This window comes from Pezoporus occidentalis, unplaced genomic scaffold, assembly GCF_034315485.1.
Source record: "Pezoporus occidentalis ecotype Australia unplaced genomic scaffold, CSIRO_AGI_Poc_V1 ctg93, whole genome shotgun sequence".
Lineage (NCBI taxonomy): Eukaryota > Metazoa > Chordata > Aves > Psittaciformes > Psittacidae > Pezoporus > Pezoporus occidentalis.
Window position 1 is genome coordinate 877,425 of NW_026916294.1, and position 20,887 is coordinate 898,311.

The 20,887-nt window shown below is 38.3% G+C and overlaps 1 protein-coding gene across 3 annotated transcripts in view; it reads left to right on the top strand.

The window, feature by feature from the left end:
* Nucleotides 1-13,329, top strand: part of LOC134157283 (uncharacterized) — a 59,921-nt gene extending 46,592 nt beyond the window's left edge. For 2 of the 3 annotated variants that reach the window (XR_009962259.1, XR_009962260.1), the window contains 2 exons: nucleotides 2,418-2,621; nucleotides 12,772-13,326. Coding sequence is in view for 1 of the 3 variants with exons in the window: in XM_062606087.1 (XP_062462071.1) it covers nucleotides 2,418-2,489 (72 nt within the window). In the remaining 2 variants the exon portion in view is untranslated. Of the gene's footprint in view, nucleotides 1-2,417; nucleotides 2,622-12,771 lie in introns of all 3 variants that reach the window. The other variant, XM_062606087.1, reaches the window with a different exon arrangement.
* The last annotated feature ends 7,558 nt before the right edge of the window (nucleotides 13,330-20,887 follow it).

Genomic DNA, 20,887 nt, shown 5'->3' on the forward strand with positions numbered 1-20,887 from the left:
TCCAAAATAGAGCTTTCAGAAATAGATGACTTTCCCATTATGTTTTAATCAACACCCATTTGAAATGAGTGTTTCACACCCTCACATTCTACATGCAACATGAATCTCAGGAGGAAAAAAAAAAGGCACAGAATGCTCTGAAATTATGTAACTTTGAACACACAGACCATATTTTAAAAAAGTCTCTTAATTCCCTCCGTGCTGACCTGTTTGTTACAGCGGTCAAGGGTTGCTTCACGGGCTCCACTTATACACACAGCCTATGACGGGAAGTGGGAGAGGGAAGAAAAGCGGTGGATAACCACAGGAGTATGAGCCCTAGTTGCAGTTTAGGCAGCCCAAAGCTGGGTGTGCTGAGGCATGTTGTGCAAGGCAACAGTGGAGGGAACCAATCAAAGCAGATGTAACAATGTCAGAGAAAGAGTTTTATAACAAGTTGAATTAAGAGGGGAGGATAAAGCTGGATTTTTTTCCAGTTTTTCATTAATCAAACTGCCTGCAGGAATGATGATGAAATAGATGTCCAATGATACTTATGATACCTTACTCAAAGAGAAGCTCCAGTCTTTGCCTTTCTTTCCTGCACAGTGTAATAGATGCCCAGATAATAGATTATTTCCCCCACTTTTAATCTTGTTTCTTACATCATCTAGTAACTCCTGAATTATTCAAGGACCTGGCTGGTAATTTCGATGTGGAATATTTTCAAGTGTTTTATTGATAATTTTGCCCTATGACTAGTCTTTACGAGAGGGGATCTTCTATGTATTTGGGTTAATATGTTTCTCTGTTTGGCGTGAAATGGTGCTTTCTTGTTTATCTTTAGGAAGAGAAACTAGAATTATCTTTACTGTCTTACTGCACATTGTTGACCAAGTGTTCCTAACCAGTGACGACACTAGAACATGTAAACTTGTCTTATTTGGAAGAAAACCCTCTTCCTACCTACATACAAACTTGGAGAGGAAAGGGGTAAAAAAACTCCATCCTGGTGAAAATCTGGCAATGCGTTTAATAAACTCAAATTCATTTAATTAGATTTCTTAATTGAAATCAACCTTGAGAAACTGAAGACTAATAGGTCTGCACATGTTACTAGGCAGTGCAATATTTAAATGGTTTGCAAGAGACAGCAGTACTACAAAACCCAAGACTCAGTCACTCAGCCCGCCTCCAAGGCAGGCTCTAGGCTCCTCTAAGCAGTTAGCAGTTGCTCTCTTCCTTTTTTGTTTGTTTTAACACATTCTTAAGAAGAGACTAAAAAGAGAGATGTTAAGTGTCTGTAACTACTATTGTGTGTGTTTTGATCCTTGCCAAGAGACTCATAAGGTGATTACAGTTGAACAGAATCAGGTCAATATGATATTATAAAAATTTAGAAGAATGTAGCAGCAGCCCCTTCTCTCCATATTTGCCCCCTCCTCCCACTCCCCGAACAGCATGCTACTAATTGCGCTTTCCACTCACCTGATTTTACTTTAAGGCTCTTCAAGAAGATTGTCATTTATAGCCTGCAATTCAAGCCTGTTATTCCTTTTGCAAAAGAATCAGCTATATTGAACTGGAAATCTCACCCTCTAACTGTTTATTAATATTAAAGGAATTCTCAGATTTTTGTTGCTAACTGCTCACTTGGGTTGAAATGTGATGCACTTGTTGGCAGTGTTGCCCCAGAGGGACTGCAGCGAGACAGACTTACTCAAGCTTCACTTGAACACAGAAATGAAAATCAATAAACAATTTGAACTTCTCAGAAGAGAATTTTTCTCCTCTAATGAATATACAAGCTTGGTTACAGCTTAATTTAAAGATTGAATTTAGTGTGTGTTTTTTTCCCCTGCACCAGGAGCATGACAAACACAAGCTTCAAGTGACATATCCCAAAGGGAGACTTATTGTTAGAAAAAGAAAAAAGGAAAAAAAAAAAAGAAGGCACAAGCAAATGAACAACAAAATAATTCCTGATCCCATGACAAGGGAGCTACCTTAAAAATAAACTAATGTGCAGCTGCAGAACAGATCTGCTTTGCAGGCTGCGCAGGCACCTAAACTTTAAGTGTCTGGTGGGGTGAATTTTGTAATGTATGTATTTTTATTTGCTTTTATAAGAGACTGAAAATAGGGTCAGACCACAATGTAGGGATGTGGTGATGAATTCTCTAGTAGTTTGAGGATTTCTGAATACAGGATAAATACATGTATACTGTGGGTTAGTTTCTCTCACACACACACAAAATCATATTTACTTATAATTTTTACTTGCAACACTGTATAGCATTAGAATGTTATTTCTGTAGCAATTAATGACATTCATTAAAGAAAATGTCTGTAGAATCAATGTTTCCAAAATAAAGACATACTTGCACTCAATATTAACTGTAGCACCGTAATGAGCTGCTGTGTTTTCTGATTTTCAGGATTTCTGTGGAGTTATCAAGCTAAACTGCTTTTGCCATCTGATAGTTCATCCTGGCAACACTGTTAGTTGAAAGCCACAGAAGTCGTTGTGTACAGCATTTTAGTCTTCAGCTCATTAAGATACAGATTTGAATTGGAAACTTTGATCTCATTTGTGCAAACTGGAAACCAGTTAAATCAGAATTCATATGAGTGTGCATCAAGTAAGTAACACAATGAGAGATCTATGTCAAAACCAGTCCTAAAAATATAATGTTATTCTGGAAAAAAAAAGTGAAAAGAGTGGGAACGTAGATGTGCTGAAATACCTGAAGGTGTAGATTTTAAACAGTTGGTTGCAGTTTCTATCCTAATAAGCCTCCAAACAATACATCTAAGTTATTCTTATAGATAATAGGCAGCTTGACTTTTCAAACCAAACCAGTTAAAGCCACATTTTTGTTGCAATAAAGAGACTCTTCAATTTCTTTAGCCCCTGAACTCTTTTTTTCATATTTGTAATCTTAACACCTCACTCAAAGGGATCTCTAAAGCTTTTCATTTAAACTACAATTATTCTTTTGTCTACTGGGAACCTAGTGCAAAGATGATGTCCTGTGTGCAAGAAGCAAGCAAGCTGAATATTAATTAATGAAACTACTTAATATGCAGAAGAAGAGGAGCAACAATCAGTCACGAGCCCTTACGTATTAACTGGTAGATCATTGTTATTCTGGGAGGCATCATAAGGCCAAATGCAGGTTACAACTAGTTTAGAAAATGTCTTTAATTAAGAAACATGAAAGTTTAAGTCTCTCATTATAACTATCTTATTGTGACCATAAAAGACATCATTAAATGACATGATTGTATAGCACTTTTAATGTGGTCTGAGGTGATGAATTAGACTTCAGCTATTAATCTGTTTGCAGTGGGATTCAGTAAACAAGCAAAACACTGAGTATTTCCTACTTTTGCCAAGATGCAAAGAAACAAGTTTTCCTTTTCTTAAGGACCAGGGAAGGCCATGAACAAGCAAAGCTCCATAAAACACCTCTGTCCACATAGGTGGGTCGGGAGTTTCACAGAAACAGGAGAGTCAGATCCACTCTCCTCTTTGTCGCTTGCCATGACTATTGGCAGCCTTGTAATAGGAAAATAGAAATTATGTCGTCCCATACTTTTTGCTTTGCTAAATTAACTAAATTAACTGAAGCTAAAAGATATGAGATTTGCACCAGCAAGTCCCTGTGCACAATGTTAAAGGAGACTGGCCTCCTTGTTCTCATTTATCAGGTGGAAAGCAGATCTGTGAAAAGATGTGGTGTGGTTACCCATGAAGCCAATATCAGATGAACATATGTATGGCTTTCCAGATATGGCTTCTATATTGCTTTCCCTTTTAAGGAATATTAATAGTAGTGAAATCTGGGAATACTAAAAGCACAATAAGAATACATCTTTATAAGATTCCTACTTCAGATCTTTCATATCCAATGACAGGAGTGTCAGAGGATCTGCAGGTTTTGTTACTGCATGGAACCACGCAACAAGTAAAACTAAAACCACCTAGTGCATTGTAACAAAAAGAATGTAATCCATTTGCAAATCTACTTCTTCACAATATGCTTGACTCTGTGGAAGAGAGTAGCTACAGGAAGAATCAAATTCAGTTCTCAGCTATTAGCAAGGTCAACAACCAATTGCAACACTTCTTTTGGCGAAGGATGCAGCAGTGCACACTGATTCAACTTTTTATCCTGTATAATATGAGACTGACCTGCATTTGCTGTATGCACAATATTTTCCTGATACATTACACAAAAACACATTTCTGCTTGCTGAGAGTAAAAAGCTTCTCTGCCAAACATACAGTATCTCTATCAAGCAGCATTTAAATAGCTTTTACAGGAATAGTTTGGGCAGGCAGTAAGATGTAGCAATATCAGAAGAGGATTTACTGATAAAGTTTTTGTTTTACATTAAGCTACAAAACATGATTTTACACGCTATATATGGTAAAAATCTGTATTGTTTTAGACAGTCTGAATAGTTCAGCAACTTGAATTGAGAAATATGACCATTGATTTGGAAGAAGTATACATTCTCATTTTGCTAATATCCCTTCACTAGTCTGAAAATGCAGTAATTCTTGTGGAATACTTACCTCTGTAAGCATACACAGAGCAGAGCAATGACATGAAATCTGACTCAATTAAGGATTTTACAGAGTTATTGTTTCTTATCACTACCTGGTGTTATTTACAAAGCATTCAGCATTCCTGGAGATCTTCAGGGCATGATCTGGCCTTGAAGAAGCTGAGTCAGCCCCTTTTTCTGCTTGTTCCTTTGTTTGTTTAACTACCCATCTAAATACAATTAGTCCAGTGCAATTATACCACTTGCTAGACTGGAAGCCAAAAGACACAAAGGGCAATACTGGCTAAGAGTAGGAGAAAGAATTGATGCTTAAAATGTATGGAAAACAAAGGAGCCAGTATTTCCAAGAGTATCCTATAGGGACCCAAACACTTCCGCATCAAGTCAACTCCTGTGAACATAAAGGGAGCTGAAGTTGGCCAGAGCACTCTAAAGGTACCCACTGGTGATGTTAAAAATCACCAGGTGGCACTATTACACAACTGGCACCTGCACAGTTTTCTGTTGGGTGGGTGAAACCTTCGGGAGGAAATGCTGGCCATGAGAAGGGTTCTGTTTGCTGCTGTCCCTAACTGGAGCTGGCTCCCATGGCAGGACTGCTCTTGGCTGGAGGCACTGAGGATGCTTGGTGTTGGTTCAGACCGTTCCTGGATGGTCCATGCTGACTCAGGGTATATTCCAGCCACCTCATGCAGGTCCCAGATCTGTTAAGCTATGGATTGGTAAAAGGATAAACCTAAACTCAGGAAGGAATATATTTTACTATGAAAAAAATGAAGTTAAAAACCTGGACACAACAGGAAATGTTGTTAAAAACACAAAACAAAACACAACCAAACAAGAAAACTCCCTTGGGTGAAGGGATGTGGTGACATTCAGGGTACAGCAGCCAAAAGTCATTCTCAGGATTAGACTTTGTCAAAGCAGTGCATGAACAAGAATGGGAAAGGAACAGAAATGTGAAGATGCTTCAATCATTCATTGTAGTTTACGTCTAATTCCCTCCAGGTCCCCTCCTCACTTCACAAGCCAGCAGCATTTAGAGAATCCTCTCATTTTTGAAGCTACTTAGGAAGTTCTGCTGCATTTGCTCATATTGAAACAAGGAAAAAAACAAACTGAAACAAATCCTCCCCCCCAAACAAACCAACCCCAAAAAGAAAGAAACCCAAGCCTTTCAGTGTTTTAAGTCATTGTTGGGTTGTTTGTTTTCAAGCCATATTACTCCTGCATGGGTGGATAATGATCTTTAAGAATTATTTAAAATCCCACTCTTTCTATCTACAATGATTTTACATGGAAAAAAAAACCCCTGTAAGTATGGTTAGGAAACTAGTTGAGACAAGTGCCAAGTAAAAAATTAAATGTCCTTTTCTTAAATTAATTTGATAACAATCTTCTGATTTTCTTATTGTCTTTTTCAGAGAGAGTTTTTCATGCTACCTGCCATCCAGATTTGGTTTTGGTTTTGCAAGAAAAATAGCAGGCCACAAGCAAGTCAGTCATTTTTGTCCAGAGATCAGAGAGCTTTTCTAAAGATCTGGCAACCCAAAATCTACCCCAATTTGGTCTTATCATTGTTCTCCTCCTAAACTCAGTATCATACTTAAATCCTGTACACTCAGATGTTTGCAGACACTGCAGGTTTTCAGGATGCAGCATATGTTTAACCTAAAATAGCTTCTCTGAACTTTAAGGAAAGGCAACACAAGCCATGGGCGATACCAATCACATTAGATAGCCCCTTCCCAATGGGAAAACCTCTCCCTTTCTAGCTTTCCAAATTAATTAATGTCTGAATGGTCTAAATGATGTCAGTAGCAGAAGAACAAAGGTAGCTTGTTTACTCTGAGACACCATCTCAAGTCCAGCATGAGGTAAGGCTGTGCATCGCAAAGAGCATGTCACCTCCCTCACTCAGAGTGATATGGCTGTGATTGAACAGATTTCACCATTAACTAATTTCTTATGGTTAGAAAAAGGCTCCCAAATCCAACAGAACACAATGAGGAGTCACTGCAGGTCTGCATAATGAGAATATATAATGCCTTGAGTTATAATTACCTGAAAAAACACTATATAGACCTTATCACTCCTGAAAGCCAAATATGTGATTTTTTTAAGTACTAATTTATAACACTGAAAGGATTTTTAAAATAAGTCAAGAAGTTCCTTACTATATAGCCTTGGATCCACCATTTCCAGTAACACTTAATGTTTACCTGCTTTTTCTGTATTTCCCTTGTCCCCCTTTAAGGGCTTGAACTGAAGGGTGTATATCAGCATTTGATTAAAAGATCATTGCCAAGAACTGCAATTTAGTCACTTTGTGAAACAATCATAGGTAGCCCACAACCTAGATGTTGCAGGCAGCAGTGTAGCCTCAGGTTCACTGTTCTAATAGAAAGAGTTATATTCTATTTACTAGACAGCCTTAATTTGCCATCTGGATTAATTCATTAGTTAAATCAGTGCTTAGCACCATTTGTTACCTCTAAATAACATCACTGAAATTTAAATGAAAAGAACGCATAAACAGATAAGAAAAGGAGGAAATAAGAGTCCCATGGAAGAGGGAATGTATACTTTGCTACCTGATAAAGGGGAGCTAAAAACCCTCATCTGTTTCTCAGCAGCTAATATCTCCATCCATGTTATGTTTTTTCAGTTACATTTGTCATATCTGCCTTTACCTTACTTTAGCTCTCTTCACCTTTCAAAGCATTCTTGAGGACCAGAATTTCGACTACAAATAAGAAAACAAGAATTAAAAAAGGAAATAAAGAAAAGGGCAGTGTTTTTAATGTATATATTCCTAAATTGTGTGTGCAAAATTTAAGACACCATGAAAGAATCTTTTATTTCAAGAAAGATCTTTTTAAATTAATTTTCTATAAAATCTTATGTGCCCGTATCCCATATTTAGCTAGCAAGTAACCACTGAAATCCCTGCACATTTATGTCTGTTATTACAGAAAAGACACAGAATGCATAGAGAAAATTTCTGAGATAGATACATTTAGATTTTTCTTTTCCAATAGAAAAGCACCACAAAGGGAATAAAGAAATTCTTTACTCAAATTAATGGTGAATTACTTTGTCATGAGAATAGAAGTTTATATTCATTTAAATGAAAGCACATAAATTGTTCTTGACAAGAAAAACAAAGTTAGCCTTAGGCAGTATTTTCATTATAGAAAAAGGCACATGTCCATGAATATCTAGTATAATATTAACAAAACCTGTTCAATTAGCTATGCATGTGCCATCGTTATGAATATTTATTTGCATTGCAGCTAAGTAACATTGATACCTTTTTTTCAGCCTGTTTAGAGATAAAAAATGAAGTGAATATTGCTGCTTTGCAGAAAACAGTAGAACTTATCTGGAGAGCTCGTCAGATATAACACTTTTTATTAGGAGAACCTTGTTCACTACTAGTCATTTCATTCTTTTTAACACTGGAAATCTACTTGAATTATAATTCATTTTAATGTATTTTTGATCCAATTGGCAGCCTAACCTCATTTTTTCTGTAAAGAAAAGTTATTTATGCAAAGACAATCTAATACACGAGTTCATTTTTTCTGAAGTCAATTGACTTGAATTGCACTCTAATCATGCAGACCTCCCTTTATCATAAATAGTTTTAAAAACCTTTTTTTCTGGTAAGAAGCACTGCAAAATAGCCACCTTAAGGCAAAGCAAGCTTTACCAGTGTATACCCACAGACAACTTAAGCCTTGATAGGCTTAAGAATCAGTTAGAATGGTTATATCAGTAGGAATATTTATGGTCACCAATCACAGAGTTTTGGATATCCCATTACAAAGGAGTTTTGAATAATAAGCATTTGTAATGAACTACCAGTGAAGAACTGCAAGCCAGAGGCCTGCTTTAGCAAAAATATGTTCGATTCAAAGAGTGTTCTGTTTATGAATAAAGGTATTAGCTGCAGCACGTGCTCTAGGAGGAATCTCGAATAATGAATTGTCAACCTGTTACTTACTATTAGAAACTGAAAAAGCAAAATTAATTGAATAAATTTGTCCCATTTATGATTGCCAGAAAAGAAATCTTTAACAAAACAGTTAAGAAACAGTTAAACATGGTCTCCTGAATTTTTATTGATCATAGGTCTCATTCTAGTTTCTTTTCTGCCACTCCAAGACCCTTTTCCAAAATCCACTAAGTTCAGCAGGAATAATTTTATGTCGTGGATAGACACTGATCACAGAAATATTGCAAGTTCCTTATTTTCCATTATTTCTGTAAACTATTTCTAAATTATTAAGGTAAGAATCAGTTGTGTAAACTATTTTAGAATTTGCTTCTGTTCTTCTCAAGGCTTTATATAGATATGAATATTTTGTTATCATTATCGTCTTAGCATTCTCATTTATCACAATTCCACACACTACAAGAACATGCACATAAAGCAGGTAATCTTCACAGTAATTTTGAAAAGGAGAGAAATAATGACAAGGGTGACATACATATATGATGCAGTACCATTAAAAAAATTGGAGAATATCAATTATGCTTTAAGGTGGCTTAAACGAAAGCAAACTGGCAAATGTAAATGAAGGACAATAGGTAAGAATATGGAAGATGATTTTTTCTCACACAGATGCTGTTGATTTATAGACAGGTTCATTTGATTCCCTTAGAGAACAAGGCTTAATTTAAGAATAAGATACATTTTTCTGTAGTTGATCTTGCAAGCACGTACAACCCATCACATTTTGCATAGTGACACACTGAGAAAGAAAGGATAACAAAACTGCAATGAAGTATTCCTCTAAAGAAGACTTTCTTTGATTCCAATGTGTCCAGAATGAAGATACTGAAAAAAGAACTTCTTGCAGCTGATGAGCTGGGTAGAAAGAAGATATTTTGGTGACATGATCTGGATAGCCCTCAAAATTAAAACCTCAAAAGATCACAGTTTTGGAGACCACTGCCAAGGAGGATGCATGTTCAAACCTTTGTTATCTACTAGAACATGAGCTGCTGGCCTCTTCCACTGCTCTCCTTTTGCATGTGTCACACCGAATGCGTAGCAGGGCCATCACAAAAGTGATAGGGGTTGTTATTTTAAATGGTATACGTTGTGTGTTGTTGATGAAATAGGAAGAGACAAGCACCAGACTAATTTTTCTGATAATTTCTTTTGATATTTGCAAGACTAAAAAGCAAGAAAAAGACAAGATAATAAATGATAGGGTTCTGGGGAAGTTAAAAGAAAGAGACTTCTGGGTAAACTAGACTTTCCATTTCATTCTGAATGCTGCATCTACCCGGACAAATGATGGTGCCGTAGCAAAGCAGTAATGAGAGCCGGAAAGATGTAGCGGCACAGACCAGAGCATCACACAATAAGATCAATAGATATATTCAAGTGACCAAAACCAGATCCAGGATATGAAGTTCAAACCAGTTTAGACCCCAAAGCTTCAGTGTAAGCCCAGCAAGGGAGCAGGGCCAAGCACTAGCATGCAGCACTATTCAAGGGACAGAGGGACTAGTAGCAACAAAGAAGCACTTAGTCTGAATCAGCAAGAAGAGTTTTTCATATAAGGCTGCAAACCTTGCCAATTGTGAAGAAAAAGCCTATAAAAGTGTGTCTATTTAGTGTGGGAAAGGTTTAAGGCCCAATAAAAAAATAAAAGAAAGAAAAGCATCTGAGCAGGCAAACCTCAAGCTTAACCTCAACCCTCTGCAGCCTCGAGCTCAGGGGATGTCTCCAGTCACTTTAGTTTTATCTCATCTTGTCACTGCAGAACAGCAACTGTGTTACACTATGAAGGGAAGCAGAGGATAGGAAGGTTTATCTTTTAGTTTCACAAACTGTAAAATTCCATTATAAGTTTATTTTTACAACTCCTTAAACGGAAAGGCAGGTTCTTGGTTGGTTTGTAGTCTGCTCACAGACCCATTCCCTGAGAGAGAATCAACTATAAGATCTGGATCCTGCCCCTTTTTATTTTTCCCAGTTGCCTACCAGCACTTGCTGTCAAGAAGAGAATTATTTCTTGACAAACTGAAGTAGCGTAGGAAAAAGATGCAGTAACTGAATTCAGTGATATAGAAGTTTGTGGAGCTTACAGGTGTTCGAGCTAAATGTGTTATTTTAATGTTTTGTAGCTAAAGGCTAAGATGGCAACAGTCTTGTTTGAAGATGATGAAAGTGAGCTTTCCTCATTTCTTACTGTTGGTGGCTGAGAGAGCCTGTGAATCACTTTAGAAATTTGTCTTACTGAACACTGGAACATTCACTAGATATAACATGGTGTCGAAAGCAGCCTGTGAATCCTGAAACTGTGATCAAGGGGAAGCATGAAGCTTGGCAGTACCCAGATTGAAGGGCTTCAGCTACAGCTTTCTGGAAGCATCAAGTGTCATTCAGCATCTTCAAAAGCAGTGCTCAACTGAGAGAAAGTATTATGGTAATGATTTGTGCAGTCAGCAGCAAAAGAAACCCCAGCTATGTAGAAAGCTAGGTAGCAAAATTAAGAGACATTTATTATGCATGTTAAAATCAAAAAGGACACAAGAGAAATCTAACGTGCCTATCTGGTTTTTGGTATTCAGCTCTCACACAGGGAACCTTTAATCTGATTGAACCTGTGTGGTAACTGTTTGTTTTTCCTGCACATGTGTATATGATGGTACTGTGGCAGCAGTCCAGGCTATTAAATGGAGCAACTACATTCAATAAGAAGCAAACAATGGCATTAAGCCTTCTATCATTTTTGCTATTAGACTGAAAGTTTTTGAAACAACATAACTTGAGCACTTAAATATTAAGAGACACTATAACTTTAACTTCCAAATACTGAAAGTCCTTTTCTTAGGTAGCTTATGAGCCTAAGCCACTTCAGGATTTCAGATAAAACTCCTCTGCTGGATTTTTTCCTTTCCCTTTCTGTCTTTCATTATAGTCTGCTACATTGAGAGATGAGGGCTGGTTTGAACAGTGATTTCTGTGGACCTCAGAACACTGAAATACATTCAGCATTTGATGCAAAAGAGGGAACTGCATCAGTTGCATACACCACAAACAGCCTGTTTTATCACACGCTAGCAGCACACATTTAGGCTGCTGGTGTTGTATTTTCTAGCAGACTTCTGAGTGGCCTCAATCCTGGCTGTTCCACTTGGAAGAGACTTCCCAAACTCTGTGCAGTATTAGAATTATGGCATATAGTTAGATGCTGCAATTGAGGATAGGAAACAAAAGCTTATAGAATAGGTAAGATGCTAGGAGCTGTGTAACCTTCACCTTAGGCTTAAACAGTAAGTAATCTGTTCCACACATTTTTTCCAAAGGAAAATGAGAACAAACAAATATTTGGACTGCCACAATAGCATTAATAAACATGAGAACACAACAGCTAGTGTTATTCTACAGAAATGAATGAATAAATAAATAGACTATAAGCACTTTATTCTTCTCACATAATTTCTTCTCAGTGACATTATTGAACAGACTGTTGAAAACAAACATCGTTAAATGAGAAAAGAAGAGCAGAAGCCTGTCTAATTCCCCACTGCAACATTTTCCAATGACGAATGCTCCCTAAATGGATTTAGCTTTTTGAAAAGAAGTCAGAGAGAAATTTGATGTGGCCCTCTGACCCCTGGTAAGCACATGTATCTTCACCTGTCACATAACACACTGGCACTTGCTTACTTTTCAGCAAAGACTATTGATTTTGCTTATTGGCTGCAGGCTAGTCCATAAAGAACAAATTACAAAGTCAGAGGTCTACAGTTAGCAATTGCTTGCATGATAACAGGGAACTCAGTGCTATTCCCACAACATGGTATTAACATTCTCACAAACGTGTGCAAATCTAAAACATTCACTTCTGCTGTGAAGTCCTCCGTATTTTCAATGATATACAGCAAGTGAAACATGCAGTACTTCCCATATCCTTGCCAATGATCTAAAACTGGAGGGACTTTCCCCCTGTACCTGACCTATGCCTGTGGTTTAAAAAATTACTTTATAAAGAACAAAGAGGACTAAGCAATGGTTACATTCTACTATCAAAAAGGAAAAATGCTTGACACAACCTGCTGTTATTAAGAATTTCTTCGTAACTAACTTTTACACAGGGAAAGGCAACATTGGGAATTCTGAGAAATGTATCATTGTAATACTTCATGAGAGTGATAATGAGTTTATCTTTGCCCCTCCTTTAACAGATGACCTTGGGGAAAAATAATGTGATTTTCTGCACCTTGCTTTCATCTTCTGCAAAATGGGATACGATACAGTCCTCCGCTGCTGAAGTGCTGTTGAAACCCACTGCCAGGAAGACTGTGCAAAAGAGAGTATAGCCTGGTTTTTATTATGAGAGGAGAACCCGTGGTAAGCATTAAAACTGGAGAGTTTGGACTACTTTCTGAAACCTCATTTTAACTTTTGGATCTTACATAGTACCCTAATACTTGCCCAATCTCCTAATTGCAACTGTCTTTTAATACCCAACCATAACAAATGCAAAAATATACTGTGCATCTGGCATTTATTATTTTAGTAAAAAAGTCATGAGAACAACACAGAAGAGTCTGGTTTTAACACCATTTCAAGGTCAAGAAGTATACAATCATTTCAAGTGGGAAATTATTAATGACAAATAACAAAATTGAGCTTTTAACTTACTTCCATAGAAAGGGAAGTTCTCTTATGTTTTAAAAGATGTTCTCCATGATACAGTACATTGATTCAGCTGGTCTGACACAGGAAAAAATTCCTTTTCTGAATATTTCATTAGGAGAAAGAGACTGGAAATATCAAAGGTGGGCTACTGCTGCTCTTATTTGAGAATTCTAACTCGGTTCCCCGCTGAAATCCAAGAGTTCGGGAAGAAAGACCAACAAAAAGCACTTCTGGAAAGTCATAGTAAGTGTTGACTCAGTGTGTCTCTCTCTTGCCTCGAGTTAACTGATCACCAATTAACTAGAAGTAGTGACTAGGTGTGTAAATGCTGGTGCTGACACTTCCTAAATGTTTCTGGTTTATCCTAGGACTTAACATAGTAAAAGACTGGTATAATAAGCTACACAAAAAAGCCTGACCAGACAAAGTAATCTTGTGGAATAATTTATATAGGCCAAACTCAGATGAAAGATTTTGCAAGACATGGGCCCTCCATTGGGAATACGCGGTCACCTGTTAGGGACAAGTGACACTCTGAAACAGGCAGCAATAAGACCTTATCAGATAGCAACAGTCACAATAAAGAAAGGCTCAGGACAACCCTTGGGAGACATAGTTCCAAGGTTGGTTGGATTTCAGAGGTGGTGGCAAGTGATTTTTAATTGCTAAGAGACCTTTTGTGGTGTCTGGGGTAGACAGTGTTTTAAATATCTCCAGGGATGGTGACTCAACCACTTCCCTGGGCAGCCTGTTCCAGTGCTTGACAACCCTTTCAGTGAATAAATGTTTCCTAATATGCAATCTAAGCTTTACACAGTTTATTGGTCACCTCCAAAGGTGAAATTGAACTTCAAGTGGACTGAAATCTCAGATCCCCTTCTCCAGGTTCAGTGGTGAGATCAAGTGACTGTGTTCTGTGACTGATCATTTCACTGTGCCTAGTTAGTAATCCTAATGGTGACCATTTCATTAGAAATACAGATTCTGAGCCTTCCCATACGAAAAGCCCAGGGGAGAGACTTGTCAGTTTTGGCTCTCCCTGGCAAGGCTTCATAGGGACCTCTAACTGTGGGAAGGAGCTCATAGTGCTCAGCAGGGGATGCTTGCAATTTGATTAAAAAGCAGAATTACCATCATGCAGTATGTGTTCCTCCTTATTATTTTGCCCTTTTTAACAAAGCTGAGAATGACTTATCCAGTTAAGACTAACAGGAGTAAATTCACAGTAAATTTAGTAAATTTTTTTGGTTCTTTTAAATTAATTTTCTTAACTCTAGTACTACCTTTGGTTTTGTTTAATGCTAGCATTTCACTGAAAATTTCTTGCTAAGAGCCCTAAAGACAGAAGAATACTGCAATCACAAAGGAGAAGTAATAAAGGTAAAAGATATCTGCAAATTAGACCTTCTTTCTAATCTTGTCCAAGGGAGCAAGAGAAAACACCCTACTTTATTATAGTTATCAGGCTTTCATGAGCAGGCATAGAAGGAAAAGCTGAAGGATCTCATGGATAACAACAAACCTACTGGTGACATGAGGCAACTCTAAGAACCTGGGCTGGAATCTTGGCTGAATAGCAGATGATACCCATTCAGCTCAATGACAGCAAGCATGTACTTACTTTTTCCACAAGTCTTTATCAGATTAAGGTTTTCTAAGACAGAGGTGGGTTTCTCAGCTCCTTCTCTTCTGATTCATGTAATTGGTACCAAAGAGACAATTCCAAATTTGACCTTTTAAAAATTGTTATTTTTTAGGTGGGAGAGGGAAGATTCCTGACTGCAAAGAAAAGCTGATATTGTTGTTCACACAAGGCATCTTCATTTCACTAGTAAAATTAAATTACTGTCAAATGGTCAAATCCTGATGACTGTATTCAATTACTTTTCCTTTCTTATACATACTGTCTTCATAATGAATTAAACTTGCATTTTGCCATTTTATCATAGAATCATTTGGGTTGGAAGAGACCTTAAAGCTCATCCAGTTCCAATCCCCTGCCATGGGCAGGGACACCTCTCACTAGACCAGGTTGCTCAAAGCCCCATCCAACCTGGGATACCTGCATTTGGTTAACTCCAATATGAAAAAGGAAAATATAAAGAAAATACAGCTCTCTGAACCAGAAGATAATATATATATGTCTATCTATCTATACACACACACTCACACACTTTCACTCGTACCAATTTCATTGGGTTAGACCAAAACAGCGCAAACCGTCTATGCTAGTGGTCTTCTACAGACTATTAGTTTTGGTTACTTATTGACAACCTGCACCAAATAAGACCATGATTCAGTTAACAAAATATTGAAATATTTAATACTTCTAATACTGTGGAGATGCCATTTCGATTTCATGGAGATTTCCATAAATCAAAGAAGCAAAACTGATATAAGCAAAAGCAACACACACACTGTTTTTTAATGGCCAGACATCTAAAATACAAAGTTATTTAAAACATGTGTTAAAGGGATCACTGACACACTGGAAAATCCTGGGTTTATTCTCTGAACACTGTTCTTTTTTGCAATGCAAACTGGTTTATAAGCCGTTTTTATAAATACTGTTCTGAGCTGAAAACATGGAAGGCAACTAACAGACACTCTTGGATTTGCAGTTAGGTTTGACAAAACAGTATTGCACTAAAAATCAACTGTTCATTTTAGCTGTATTCTCTAAGAAGAACATTGATAAATACCTATAGTTACTATAAAATAAATGTATCCCCTAGCTGTGGCTGAGAAATTTCAAGTTGAATTGTTATTATGAAAGTTATGTGACTGTATCCTAAAAGCTGTACTTTTAAGGACATTATTAGGAGCTATGCACAGTCATTGAGCCAATTTTTGTTTCAGGTGAAAGAAAGCATTGCATATTTATTTCGAGCAGTGCAAGTCAGTGCTACTTTTTAAAATTCATCAAAGAGCTCTTCAGAAAGACTGCTTATCTATTCAAGCCACACAGTTTAAGTGAACTCTTACTAAATTCTCTATGTACAGATCAGGAATACATGTACTCTGAATAAAGAGAACTTCATCTGACAAATTAAAGAAAGAGTGAGTGAGAGGGAAAGTACAGGGTGTGCAGCAGAGTTCAAATGTGGAGATCTACTCCGCCTTGTAAAGCCTGACAGTGTAATATGTCAGGCAGGGAAAGCCTCAGGTACCACAGCCAAGTTTTGCTTGTTCCCATGATGTGATTTAATGCCTCAGAACCATGCAGCTTTGCAGCGCATGGACATCTTACGGTGTCAAGTGAAGGGAACAGATTTGTCATTGCTCACTGCCAGGAGCGGTCCTGAGCAGGGACATTTTCAGTCTTCTACAATGATTGCTGTTACTAATTCTACTGTGAAACGCGCAGAGCATCTGCATGGGGACTTCAGAAAAGTGCTGCCAAAACAGCACTTGCTTTATTTTGTTGCTCCTGGTGTCTGGTTAAGGCAGCAATGAGACGGATCATATGACTTATGCCATTGCAAGACCACATCACTTTTCATGGGAGAATGGAAAAGTGCTGATTCCAAGGCTTTTATGCTGAGGGAAAGCAGATAAAAATCTGCAGGTGTAACTTAAAAAAATTGGTATGAGAAGCATAAATTAGTGTAAATAAGGCTGATTTTTTATGGAAAATAAAGATCAAGCATGTGATGACAACTAAACAAAAATAAGAATTTAGTGATTATAAGCACTGTGCATTGTTAATGAAAGTGGATAGCATTTTGATTTCCAGGGCATCTTAGTTTTAAGTTAAAAGCAATATTGACACAAACAAGCACAAAGACGTGTGGATGTAACCATTTATTTCTTTTTCTTTTTTCCAATGAAAAGGAACTAGTGATAATTGACTGAAACTCTGCCTGGCCCCATCTCTGTAGAGACATAATCATTCTGCATATATGAAAATAGATTGCTCATTCTAATCCACTGTTGTTTTATGCTTTTCAGGGCTTACTTCTCAGCTGGTGATAATCAATGGTATTAGTCACTGAAATACAGGGAGCTGATTTACTCTATCAAGGGTTCTGGCCTTGAGCAATACTTGTATTACCCATTCAATTGTTTTCCTAGCAGCAGCAGACTTAATGTTTGGACAAGAAGTTGTCTTCTCTCATGAAGCGTGCCAAGGAAAGCTCAGAAACACTAACCATACCAAGAGCAACTAGTAGAAGCTATGCAGTTGAGGTTATGACCCTAGGTCCCCTAAACTTGAGTTTTCACTTTGTGAGCTCTCTCATCAATCACTACCAAGATGCTCCCGTGCTTTTCCTGTGCTTGTATTGTCTTGGCCTGAATTATCATGCCTACCATTAAGAGTGTCATAAAACTATACGAAGTTTACCTGGGCTTTTCTAGTCTGGGCAGCAAAACAACTCAAACACAGAGAGAACAGTCTTTTTTTAACCCTCAGAGTCAATTGGCCCCATCTTCCTTGAATTATCTGTTTGGAAAAAAACAGAACTTGGCTACATTTAAGTGTTAAATAGCATTTTCAGTCCAATTCCAGGTCTTTAAAGAGAGCATGAATTGGGTATGAATTCCATTATTCAGTCACACTAGTATTAGCAGGGGAGGAGCAAAGTTTATCACTGTTGTCAGTACAATTATACAGCTTTCTCATTTGCTTCACCTCAGAGAACACACACAGCATGGTCCTGATCAGGTTTGTCATCTTCTCAATGCCTTGGCCATGATGACAGTCAAAATGAATGAACAGATAGTCACTTTGAAGAGCTCATTGATATCTTGAGGTCAGATGTTTCTTGCATGTATCTGGACCATTTCCAGACACATGGGAAGCAGCAAGAGCAAGGGCAGAACAAGTGTCTCTGCCAGTCTTCCTCAGCTCTATTCTGCTCCTTCAGTGAACGGCCTGTCTGACTGACACATACCAGAAGTCAGTGCATAAGATTGCTAGCTTTATTTTCCAGGTAATGAAGAGCTATTACATCAAAGCAGTCTGGGGGCATTGCTTAAACTGTCTTGCTGAATCTGAGCTAACTACCAAGTTATTCCTCCCACACAGAGCAGAACAGCTTGGGCCTGCTGTTTAGGGGTCCTTGCCAGCTGCAGAGGCAGGGTGTTTTTTTTAATCTCTTTAATTCTACTTATTCCATTTTTCTCCTGATGTTTAACTGTGCAAGTTTGATAATGTCTGCAGCTTAGAAAAACCGTAATTCAAGAGAATACACAAACAAAAGGAGCCAAGATTAATAAAAAAAGAGAAAAAATGGCTATGTATCAGCAAGGTGTGCAGATGTGCAGCACTCTTGTCAGTATGAATATTCAAGAACAAATTCTGAAATCCTTAATCTGTTTCAATATTTATTTTCTCTAATTCCTATTTTTATTCAAGCAGGTGTGCCAGCAGCATGCCCAGGTGCCAAGAAGGCCAACAGCACCCTGTCCTGTATCAGCACCAGTGCGGCAGCAGGGCCAGGGCAGTGACTGTGCCCCTGTGCTGGGCACTGGTGAGGCCGCACCTTGAATCCTGTGTTCAGCTCTGGGCCCCTCACTACAAGAGAGACATTGAGGTGCTGGAGCGGGGCCAGAGAAGGGCAATGGAGCTGGCACAGGGCCTGGAGCACAAGTGTAATAGGGAATGGCTGAGGGACCTGGGGGGTTTAGTATGGAGAAGAGAAGGCTCAAGGGGGACCTTATCTCTCCCTACAAGTGCCTGACAGGAGGGTGGAGCCAGGAGGGGGCTGGTTGCTGCTCCCAAGGAACAAAGGAGGAGACAAGAGGAAACGGCCTCAAGCTGCACCAAAGGAAGTTTAAATTGGAGATTAGAACAGTTTCCTCACTGAGAGGGTGCTCAGATATTGGAACAGGCTGCTCAGGGCACTGTGGAATCACCATCCCTGGAAGTGTTCACACACCATGTAAACAAGGCCCTCAGTGACACGCGTTAGTGGTGGCCTTGGCAGTGCTTGGGAATGCCTGGACTTAACGATCTTATGGGTCTTTCCAATCGAGCTGATCCTCTGATTCCAAGTATATCCCAAAACTGAAGAATAACATGCACAAAAGCTGCAAAAGCAAATATGTCCCAGTTCTTGTTTGGAATAACTCACATTGTTAAGAAGTCAATGAGAAACTGCCCAAGGAAAAGCCTAGGGAGTGTGCTGTGCTGAGATTAAAATAGTTATAAAATAATAACAGCTCTAGGACACATGAATTTAGTTGAAGTTTTTGGTGTCCCCCCCTTAAAAAAAGATGACACTTGAGCAAATCCTTTTCAATGTCAGATCTGGTAGTTAACATTTTCTGATACGCATTAGTTTTTCTTCCCTGCCCTCACAGGCTCCGCAGACCAATACATAGAACTGCCCTAAACAGCCAGTTAAAGCAATGCTAGCCCACTTTGGAACAGTCCCTGGGAAGCAGTGTGGCTGCAGTAAGAAGCTGAAAGGCAGTGTCAGGAAAGTGTGCCACTCTGAGTAAACACACCCAAAGAATGTTACTGATCAGCAAGAATTTTGTGCTATTTCCATAATGAAAACCCATTGCTGTGAAGAGCCTTTCCTCCTCATTGCCTAGGGCTAGAATAGGTAAATTATAAATCAACTCTTGCAGAAGCATTGCTTTATGCATACTGTGTGGGTTGTACTTGACATTGGTTCTTTACAGAGACCTCCAGTTCCAGGATGGAGGAGTCACCTTTTGCAGGGTGGATGAGACTTTCAGCTTTTAGCCAACGGTAAATCGGCTCCATTTAGTAACTCAGGCAACTGAAACAAATCTGTGAACAACCATCACATATAATGCTGGTTGGCTTCTGCATGGCCTAACACATACTGCTGTCAATACCTTATTCAGATTGTCCACAAAAAAGGGATTATATTTAAATGTCCAGTTAAAGAGGCAAAGACAGATTTCAAAACTCTTACAAACACTATGAGCCAATGTACTGCTGCCTACTGCATGGCTATTCTATTTCCTTGGTTAGTCCATTTACTCCTATTTACTCAATGAGTCACATGGAATGTTTTTTGAATGTGTTTACAATAAAATGTAAAAACCTAACCAAAGCAGCTGTCTAGATTACTCTAACATGAAGGCAGGCTTCAGGTCAATCAGACTAACAGAAAACATAGCTCTTCTATTCTTGCTTTGTGCTTTGCAGAACCCCCCCTCCTCATATCCAGAAGGGCAACATACACCGAGGAAAAGTACTACACAGCCAAATATAACCTACCATCAAGGCCTTGTCCTATGGTGTAGGGCTTAAGGCACTTTAACTCAAAAATTTCTAGGTAATTTGAACTCTTGAAGCAAAACACAGAAGACAGGTAATTTCAGAGACATATGGGATCCAATCCAAAAAGGGTTTTGTATATCAAAACCAGCACTTTGAAATAAATCCATAAATAAAATGTAAGTCTGAAGCAGGTCAAGATACCATTAAAAAAGCAGAAAGTCACTAGCTCGTTCCAGGGGGTCAGGGATACCTCCAAATGAGCTGCAGTAATAGGTTCCAAATGTGGCAAGAACAGGTTGCGTTTTCACATACAATACTTGCATTACAAGACTGAAAGAAATTGCATCTTCTTACCCTATCCCTAATGATGACTGACTTAGAGATACTAGGACAGAAATATGGCCATAAAAATACACAGTGCTCAACTAATATTTTGTACAGGCACATTGCACAGT